Source organism: Poecilia reticulata, chromosome 4, assembly GCF_904066995.2.
Source record: "Poecilia reticulata chromosome 4, P_reticulata-male-v2, whole genome shotgun sequence".
Taxonomy (NCBI): domain Eukaryota; kingdom Metazoa; phylum Chordata; class Actinopteri; order Cyprinodontiformes; family Poeciliidae; genus Poecilia; species Poecilia reticulata.
The window spans coordinates 17,459,454-17,470,046 of NC_088833.1; the positions used below are offsets into that span (position 1 = coordinate 17,459,454).

The 10,593-nt window shown below is 37.0% G+C and overlaps 1 protein-coding gene across 1 annotated transcript; it reads right to left on the reverse strand.

The window, feature by feature from the left end:
* Positions 1 to 3,804: 3,804 nt before the first annotated feature.
* Positions 3,805 to 10,196, reverse strand: LOC103474410 (uncharacterized). The gene is made up of 15 exons (XM_081606406.1): positions 10,071 to 10,196; positions 9,816 to 9,923; positions 9,174 to 9,336; positions 9,015 to 9,096; positions 8,801 to 8,911; positions 8,498 to 8,539; positions 7,876 to 8,341; positions 7,621 to 7,775; positions 7,217 to 7,447; positions 7,062 to 7,124; positions 6,744 to 6,893; positions 4,756 to 6,617; positions 4,574 to 4,642; positions 4,372 to 4,464; positions 3,805 to 4,247 (listed from the first exon to the last, which is right to left on the reverse strand). The coding sequence occupies exons 1-12, from the start codon at positions 10,072 to 10,074 to the stop codon at positions 5,793 to 5,795; spliced, it is 2,400 nt and encodes a 799-aa protein (XP_081462532.1). The 5' UTR covers positions 10,075 to 10,196; the 3' UTR covers positions 3,805 to 4,247; positions 4,372 to 4,464; positions 4,574 to 4,642; positions 4,756 to 5,792.
* Between the last annotated feature and the right edge of the window lie 397 nt (positions 10,197 to 10,593).

The window sequence follows — 10,593 nt, forward strand, 5'->3', positions numbered from 1 at the left end:
ACAAAAACATATGTAAGCTGAATCAGCTTAAAAGTTATTTACACAGCACATTTTATAGACAAATTTAAAAGAGCCCATGTCAAACCTATTAGAAAATAAAAGGTCCCCACTTGGTCTGTATAGAATGACACAAGTCCCCTCTTGGATAGGATGGAGCGACATACACACTCCAGGATAAATAAGAAAATGGCCTATTATCAAACATCTTTACTTCTGAACTTTTTAATGAAGTAGGAATGGTCAGACAGAAATAAATAAATATGTGTGTATATTTTTTTAATTCCAGCCCATGTCAAAGGCATTTCAAGAAAAAAAGGTCCCCACTTTGTCTATAAAGAACGACAGAGGTCCACTGTTGGCTGGTGAAGAACGACACAGGTCCCCTCGTAGATAGGATGGAGCGACATATACACTCCAAGATGGGGGGATAAAGAAGACATTTTTAAGACAAAAAAATATGTAAGCTGAATCAAAACAACTTAAGGTGAACTATTGCAGTTCATATAAACTACAGATCCCAACATTTGTCAGAAATGTTTCTTCATCATGAATAGGTTAAATGGTATGAACTGACGTTCCAATAGTGAAGGGATCTGCAGCACAAAGTGATCAGAATAAAGAGGAGAAAAAGTTATTTACAGAGCAAATTCTTTAAAGACTGATTTAAAACATCCCATGTCAAACCTATTAGAAAGTAAAATGTCCCCACTTGATCTGTATAGAACGACACAGGTCCCCACTAAGATAGGATGGAGCAACATACACACTCCAGGATGGGGGAAAAAAGAAGAAATTAACTGAATTATTTTTAAGACAAAAACATATGTAGGCTGAATCAAAACAACTTGAGGTGAACAACTTCAGTTGATATAAACTACAGATCCCAACATTTGTCAGACATGGAACGACATACACACACCAGATAAATAAGAAAATTACCTTTTATCAAATATCTTTACTTCTGAACTTCTTGATGAAGTAGGAATAGACAGACAGAAATAAATAAATAAATAAATGTGTGCATATTTTTTTAGTTCCAAACCATGTCAAAGGCATTACAGGAAAAATTAAAGTCCCCACTTGGTCTGTACAGAACGACAGAGGTCCACTGTTGGCTGGTGAAGAATGACACAGGTCCCCTCTAAGATCGGATGGAGTGACATACACACTCTAGTATGGGGGGATAAAGAAGAAATTAAATGTAAGCTGAATCAAGACAACAGCCCATGTCAAACCTATTACAGAAATAAAAGGTCCGCACTTGGTCTGTACAGAACGACACAGGTAAGCAAATGTGTGGATGGTTGCATTTGCATCTCCATAGCTATATTCTGGTCCTCGCCTCCAATTGGCTGCAGCCAGTTTGCTAATCTGTCTTTAGCTATTCAAAGTGGTGATGCTGTTGTTCTATACAACCAAGTGGGGACCTTGATTTGCATTACAAATTAAAGGTCCAGAACCACAGAGGTCCACTGTTGGCTGGTGAAGAACGACACAGGTCCCCACTAAGATAGGATGGAGCAACACACACACTCCAGATAAAAAAAGACAATTACCTTTTATCAAATACCTTTACTTCTGAATTTAATAAAGTATGGATGGATAGATAGATAGATAGATAGATAGATAGATAGATAGATAGATAGATAGATAGATAGATAGATAGATAGATAGATAGATAGATAGATAGATAGATAGATAGAAAGAAAAGTGATTATTAAATCTGTCAGCAAGCAGATGTAAATCCCCAAGTTGAGATTCTGGGAGCTCTGGTGGTTTATGGCCCCTATTGAGAACTTTCTTTTATTATCAACCAAGTCTTTTTGGAGTTTCCCTGAGCAGAATTTATATGATTAGTATAATAATTACATTTGCTCTTCCTTATTATTCATGCCAGTTTGTTTTTGTACAGTTTATACTTCCTTTTACTAAGATTACTGGGAGTTTTTAAACCCTACTGATCACAAGTTGTTTTTGTTTAATAGAATTTAGTATCCCTTTAGTAAGCCAGGGGTTAGGTTCATTTTCCTCTAGTGACAATCCTTTCTGAAATAGTTATGCTGACAGCTTCAGGTAATTCATAAATCAAATTAGTATGTACAGTATCAAGATGTCATGCATTAAAAACACTGGTCCAAGCTTTGGTTTCGATGCTTACACCAAGCTGCAGCAGTCCTTTCATTCAGCACCTTGCTAGTTATCTCAAATGTAGAGGTGCAGATTTATGTACATAATTAAGAAACATCATAGCAGGAAAATGGTCTGATTTATCAGACCATTCACAGTCTCCAGCTTAGTATTTTGGCTATTCCTAACAATATCAATGATAGATCTGGAGGAGTGTGCTACTCCGCTGTCAGTATTTATGGTCAGATAAATGTAAGTGGAGTGAAGAATGCTATAAAATTCATTTGCAATTGCATCGTCCTGGAAGACATCAATATTAAAATCACCAATAAGGATGCAATTAATATTTTTACAATTAAAAGAATATTGGATTATATCCAATTTGTTCATGAAGATAGTAGGATTTGAATCTGGTGGACAATAAATTTCTCCAGTGATGAGATTTTTTGGCTCTAGTGGCCTTTATTTGATAGTTAACTGACAGGAAATAGGGTACTGAGAGAAGGGGAAAGACATGTAGCAAAGGTCGCCAAGGGCAGGATTGAACCTGCGACAGCCACGTTGAGGACTAAGGCCTCCATATGTAGGTTGTGTTTAACCACTGCGCCACCACAGCACATAGTCAACTATGATATACTTGTCACAACCTATATTTATTGGAATGCGTGTTTTTGTTGATTTACATTACAGAACCCCATTTGGTTTATATGGAATGGCAGAACTGAAAATAAAAGTAATAAATGTTATATATGAAATGATTCTGTGATTTCCTCTATCTCTCTTATCTGCTTACACACACATACTGCTGCTGCCTAACCATATTATATTAGACTGGTACATAAACAAATGCAACTGATTACACTATCCTTTAGGGATGCAACAGAATGTTTTACGTATTACGTTAAGATGAAAATCTTCAAATTTGATGGATTGTTCACCAGAAACTTGTAATAAAAATTGTTAACTGTTGTAATTGATAACCAGAAATTATTATATTGTGTGTATTTGAAATGATAAACATGATCATCTAAATAACATTACACCATCATATTTCTTACATTAAACATAGGCTCCATATGTCACTTACTGATACCTAATTTATCACATATTTTTTGTTAAAGTCAGCAAAACTGAAGAAAGAAGACAACAAATGCAGAATAGTTTGTATTTTCAGTCAAAGTTTACTTTAAAAGGTAACAATAGATGAATTACTTAAACAGTTGTTTTGACATTTTGTCAAGAGTGCAATGTTTATATCAATAACTTATGAATGCACAAAAACACAAATAAAATAAAAGGCAATTAGTTAGTTATAAATCTAAGAAACCAGAAGAATGCGATGAATCTTCACTCTATCGCAGTCTCCCATCCAGAGCAAGCACATTGGCAACAGTGGAGAGGAAAAACTCCCTTTTAATAGGAAGAAACCTCCAGCAGAACCAGGCTCAGGATGAGCAGCCCTCTGCCTTGACTGGCTGGGTTTGAGCACAGCTCACATATCAAAATCAGTATGTTAAAGCTTCATTTAAATGGACTAGCATCGCTGTGACCCTTATACTGACGCTTCGTAGTGCGAGCTTCCAGCAATCAGGCACAAAACACTGACGCTCCGTAGTGCGAGCTTCCAGCATTCAGGCACTAAACACTGACGCTCCGTAGTGCGAGCTTCCAGCATTCAGGCACTAAACACTGACGCTCCGTAGTGCGAGCTCCCAGCATTCAGGCACTAAACACTGACGCTCCGTAGTGCGAGCTCCCAGCATTCAGGCACAAAACACTGACGCTCCGTAGTGCGAGCTCCCAGCATTCAGGCACTAACACTGACGCTCCGTAACGGTAGTGGTTAACATTGTCTGTCCATCATGTGAGGTGTCAAGATTCTGGTTCCAAGCATTTGCAGTGTTATTCTTGGCACAAGCTCCTCTTTACAGCTGCAATTTTGTTGTGCACAAAATATTTAACTGCTTTCCAGTCTCTCCCATTGTCTCTTAGGATCGGATTCTCATTTAGACACCTTTCACAGTCCACTTTTCCAGGGATCTTCAGTTCCTTCAGTAGGTCCTTGAAATGCTGGATGATGACTTCTCTTTCTGCCTCTGACCAGGGCCTTTTGGATTTCCCTGTAAGTAAATGAGGGAAGAGAGGGAATAAATTGATTAATAAAAGCACCAACACCAAATTTAGAAAATGAAAGTCAAGGTTTTTACATTTGCAGTGTTTTATAGAGATAATTGAATAACATACCCTTTTGACTTGTTGGCAATGATGACTTTTTATTGCCCTCAGCTGCCTTGCATGATGAAGTTCTCTCCTTGCAGTGTTTTTCTTTTGAAGTTTCTGAAATATATGTGTCAATGAAAAGTTTGAAACAATATGATTTTAAATCTATTCATTAAGTTCAGATATTGAATCTGAACCATTTCTGTACAGGAGCAAAAAATTTTACCTTTTTGACTTCTGTTGACAGTCCACTCAGATTGGACATCTGCTTCTGAGTCACCAGACTCCTCTTCAGCTGCAACAAAATGTTTTCAGTAAATATTTAAACACAACATTTAATTTTTGGCTGACAGTGTCCAAATTGCATCATTTCATACAAAATAGATGTATTTGAAATCCTTTACTTACAATTGATGTTTGGTGTGATGTCTTCCAGGGATTTTCCTTTGAATTTACCCATTCCACCTTGCAGAGCAAAAAGAAGTCTACTGACTTTTGCCATTTGGATTGTCTCTTCGGGCAATCTGTAAAATTCCCTGTGGACCTCAATAGTATGTCCCATAAAAGTTGCCAGCTGGTCTAGTTCGTGGGTTTGTAGGTTTAAGAGTTGTGAAACTGTGGCTACATGCTTCCGTAGTTTGGTTGATGTGAGATTCTGTGGGAGTTTAGCTCCACAGCTTTCTGCAAACCGTCTTAAGCAGTCACATCCACGAAAGCTCTCTTGGGATCCATAAGATGGACGAGCAAAAATGTATGGATTGGTATGGGAAACCCCAGCCTCTTCTCTAGTTTTAATCAGAAGTTCCACAGACTCTTTGACATTTGTTGGGAACAGCACAGGCACTTTGCGGCCCCTTTTCCCACGTATCTCTACTCTGGTGAGATTCTCACAAAGTTTTTTTTCAAACTTTGAAAGGCTCTCCAAAACTTCATCATGCATGTCGTGTTGGCTCCTTTGTAAATATGTGTTGAGTTCCATTCTTGAAACTTCTCCTTCACGACGGCGATTGAACAGTATAAGCTGTGTCAGAGTGACTTGAGCAAGTCCACTCCATGATTTTGCTGTTGGTTTATCAGTGAGATTTCTTTTGTAGATCACCTGGAGGTTTTTCAGATGGTCCTGGAGCTTTTTGATGTCTTCTGACAAAGGCAGTATTTGGGGCATATTCCACTTCTTCTGGTAAAGTGTTTTCAGGCATTGGATGATACATGTGTTGACCATTCTAGTTCAATTAACTTGGTGAATTCCTCTGCTTTTGATTTTAAATCAACATCCTGTTGACGCAGTGCCTCTCCTTGCAAAATATGTGACACTTTCACAAGAGAATGCCGCAGTTTTAGTGCTGTTGAAGGGACTTTGAATCTGTTGGATAAGTCATTAAACCCAGTCATCTGTTTTACAGCCTCAAGGACTGTGTTGAATTTTCCTGGACAGATTAAATCTTTCAAAAAACAACATCCTTGTCAATGTTTCTTGCCATCAGAACAAGTCTGGCAAGTTCCCTCATCTTATTTCTGATGTCTGCTTGATGTCGTCCAACTTCTCCGTTTCTGAGGTACATTCTCTCACCCAGTGAAATAATGAGGGAGTCGGCCTTTACCAACTGAGTTACATTGTCATATGACATGTCCTGGAGAACCCTCTGAAGTCCAGTGGAAATCGCAATATCCATGGGCAACATCATGGAAGAACTTGCCTGAACTTTTCTTGTGACCATGTCTTCTTTTGACCGGAGTTTGCAGCGCTTATGATGCCTCCAGAGATCTGTCTTGACATACATAGCAAAGCAAAACCTGCAAGGTAGGTAGTTGGTTCCAGCTGAATGATGGGTTGCTTGCCTTTTTGGGATGATTTGTCCTTCCCCAGAGGACAGGACAGAACAGTTGTGCTGATAGTTTCCCAGGTTTGCTACTTTGGCCAATAGCAAGGAGTGCATTGATGATCCGTTCCTGTGTGCAAGTGCCTTGGCCACATCAGGTTTGTCTGAATGCTTCTGTTTCAGATGTCTTGTAATTTTTGCATAAGGCTTCTCACAGAAAAGACAATAATTCTTCTTGTCATAGATACGCTGATGGGCAGTGTTTGAAGACATTTTTACTGTGATGTTACGTTGTTGAGAGTTACTGCCATTTGAGTGCTGCTCAGTTTTAGAAGATGGTTTTCTGTGGATTACTTCAGTTTTTGTAGTTTCTTCTTCCTCTGATTGTGGGTCATCATCCACTTCTTGATCTGACATTTCCAGAGCAAGGGAAACTTGTTCTTCAGTATTCTGAAAGAAAATGTAGTTTATTAATTTAGTTTGCAAACAAGATAACAATACCATACATGCGTATTTCTTTTATACATTTATAACTGTATTTACCACTACTTAAGTAATAATTAAACACTTTATTACCATTTCACACTCAGAAAATTCCTCTTCTGTTGGCAGAGATGAAGGCAGCGGGTTACTGGCAGTGATGCCAGGCAGATCTGTGACCATACTCTCTGGACTGTTCATGTCATTAAAGGTTTCAGGGCAGGAATTTCTTGAATGGGGTCCATCCTGTAACAATAACAACAAATAGTGAATACATGTCTATATCAGGTGACAATAAATATATTTAGGCAGTGGAATACAAAGTAAGACAAAATCTCTACTGTGGAAAACTATTTAGTCTCTTACAGATAATTAACGTTATATTAGCCCACCCTACTTGAAAGAATTACTTACTTTATTTTGATTCTCAAATTCAGCGTTGTTCGTGGTTGCAGTATCATCAGGTTGATGTGTCAACCTGTAAATACAGTTAAACAGTTGTCATGAGTTACACAAGATAGTGTTTTTAGCCCATAAGATTAGATAATATATTTAAAGCAATAGTACTCACACATGAATGCCTGAAGGGCTTCTTCAATGGTGGGACGTTCTTCGGGCGATCTACTCAGCATCCGGGAAATCATATCTCTTTGGCTGCTCCATCTTTCCTCACAGTGAAGAGTGAAATTGCCATTTTTGACATTTTCAAATATCCCAAAGGGATTCTTGAAGTATGGTGTTGTTTGTTGAAAGGGATGTTGGCCATCTGTGAGGATGTAATGCATCAAGCATCCAGCGATCTAAATGTTACAGATTACATTAAAACAATGCTCTTTCACAGTCGTAATCATAAACTTTTTATAGTAAAGTGTTGACAATTAACTAGCCAAACAAATCAGAATGAAAAACAATAATAATTTTAAAAAATGAATCATGATATGCAGCTCAATTAGTATTTTCAAGGTCATCATACTTGGACTTCTGACTCTTTCTTGTATTTGTGTACTTGAGCTTGCTCGTGACTCAACCAGGACAAAGTTACAGACATTTGTGAAGAAGTGGTTGATTTTGCTGGATCTAGTTTTCCGCTTGCCCCAAAGTCTCCAATATACAATTTATTGTTTCCATCTGTAGACAAATAAAATATAATTTGTCATATAATTATCACAACATAATGTTATCAAAACAAGCATTTTTTTGTATAGTTTGCCCCTTAACCTTAACTTACCAAACAAGATGTTTTGAGGCTTCAGATCTCTGTGCAAAATTCCGTGTGAGTGGAGTTCCTGAAGTCCCAGCAATAACTCCTTGCAGATTCCCAGTCTCCACTGCTCAGTCAGGTTTTGTCGCTCAGGAAAGTCCTTATCTTCAATCAGGTGTCTGAGATTATACTCACAAAGAGGGGAGACAAAATAAGCAAAGATTGAGTCTTCCAACACTTCAAGGGGCTGCAATAAATGTTTCACCATTAATTTTTCTGAACATAGTAATTTTGCCATTTCCATTTCTTGGTTGGCAACATGTTTAACAACTCGTTTCACTGCCACATGGCAGTTGCCAAAGAGTCCTGGAAAGACTTCTGCCCCATTGCATCCATCTGCAATCTTAGTTTTTGGATTGAAGAGAAGACCATCAATTCTCGTCACATCAGGGTCAGACTCCAGACTTTCTAGTGAGCTCTTCCACTGGGATTCCTTTAATGTTGAGGGGGGGAGGGGAAATCTCAATTAGATAATAGAAAACCAATCAAATACACAGAACAAGCACATTATAACATCCAGTTAGTAGAAAAATCTATAGAATTTCTTCACTGAATGTAGCTGAACAAAGAAACTTCCATGCATGTTTACCTTCTTTTCCATCTGTTCATTCCAAGAGGATACAGCAGTCTTCTAAAAAAAAAAAAACAATTACAGCATTAAATTATATTAATTATACATGATTATGACAATGGTTTGTTTAATCATTGACAGTATTTTAAAATTCTACTTTGCATTTTAAGTTTTAAGATGTTTAAAATAATTTGTGGAGGTTTGCATAGCAATGTACATCATAGTAAAAATCAAATATGAAGATATAATCTCTAAAATTCATGGTATTTGGGAAAACATATTGTGAAAAAAAATAAATTTATGTAATTAAAAGTTACATACCTGTCGCCATTTGCACGTATCATCCCCATAGTTAAATACAACTTCTTCTCCTGCCAGTATTTTTCTGATAGCAAATGCACACAGATGTGGTCTTTTTTGCTCGTCCAATACCTGTTAGTCACAAAGTCACAAAAACAAATTAATTTCAGTCAGTGTTTTTTAAATAAAACAGCTAATAAATCAACAAAGAGTGACTTCTGGCTGTGATACTTACAATTTTAATTTTGCTGTTTGGTTTGATGTGATCATCATTCATGAATCTTCCAAGTCTTGCTGTATATTTACTTCCATCAATGCTATAAAAAAATAGACAAAATTACTCTTACACCTGGGCTTAGATTCATAGTTTGGAGGTTTATGCAATTGTACGTACCAGTAGCTTTTTCCTTGGAATTTGTAAAAATACAAAAATGCTGCATCTACTTCTGAATACTTATTAAGCAGGTCCTCTCCTTGAGAGCCAGTGATGTGTGTTCCAACATATTCCAGCAGGAATTGTTGTGGCTCAATGTCTTCAGTAGCAAAAACTCCATAACCTGATAAACATAACAAGGATTGCATTTAGCTTTCCATATGCACTTCACATGAAAGCAAGATTATATGCACAGACTGCAGCAATATGCAGTTCAGTGTTGCAATACAAATGGAGTCCTTTAAAATTTAACCTACTTGAGGGTTTTGAACAGAAAATGTGGTCATACTTTATTTGAAGGAGTGTGCATGACACTGTCAAAAACATGACATGTCATGAACATAAAGAAGTCTTTATGAATGTTTATGACAGTTGCCATGAAGTGTTGTTCAGTAAACTTTAAAGTTAACTTTGCAAATTATGATAATTTAATGCAAGTTGGCATTTTTAATGGACTTTCAATGCAACTTTTAGAGCAACTTTGCATTAAAAGTATCATTATTTACATGATTTGCCATGTTTTTGAGAGTGTGATGTCAGTCTCATGCACACTCCTTCAAATAAAGTGTTACCAAAAATGTTATATTCTCAATCAAAGCATACCTTTGTCTTTGTTAATGAATGTCTTCCGAAATATAGCTTTGTCCTGATCTGAAGAAATGAAGTACAAGGCTTCCTTTTCAGGAGACAGTCTTTTGGTCCTCATTTTTTCTGTGAAAAAAAATAAAATATATATTATACATGTTAACTATTTTTGAAACAATTTGATTCAAAATCACTATTTATACAAAGATAATAAAAAGCATGGTAACATGGATGAAATTCCCCAAAAATTTAAGAAAAAAGTGTGGAACTTACCCATTCTTAAATCAAAAATGAGTAAAAAAATCTCAAAGTTGGTTTTCTTCCTCCTAGAATTTGAAGAGTGCTCAACACTTCCAGAGTCACCAAAAATGGTTAGGGACTGAAGGCTCACAGGACCCAGGTTATAAGCAAATGTGTGGATGGTTGCATTTGCATCTCCATAGCTATATTCTGGTCCTCGCCTCCAATTGGCTGCAGCCAGTTTGCTAATCTGTCTTTAGCTATTCAAAGTGGTGATGCTGTTGTTCTATACAAACCAAGTGGGGACCTTGATTTGCATTACAAATTAAAGGTCCAGAACCACAGAGGTCCACTGTTGGCTGGTGAAGAACGACACAGGTCCCCACTAAGATAGGATGGAGCAACACACACACTCCAGATAAAAAAAGACAATTACCTTTTATCAAATACCTTTACTTCTGAATTTAATAAAGTATGGATAGATAGATAGATAGATAGATAGATAGATAGATAGATAGATAGATAGATAGATAGATAGATAGATAGATAGATAGAT

What these genes read in the sequence shown, in the direction of transcription:
- LOC103474410 (XM_081606406.1), bottom strand. An exon ending in TTCCAAGGAAAAAGCTACTG is followed by an intron (nt 9,097 to 9,173) that starts GTACGTACAATT and finishes ATTTTTTTATAG; the next exon opens with CATTGATGGAAGTAAATATA. An exon ending in ATACGTGCAAATGGCGACAG is followed by an intron (nt 8,540 to 8,800) that starts GTATGTAACTTT and finishes TTTTTTTTTTAG; the next exon opens with AAGACTGCTGTATCCTCTTG.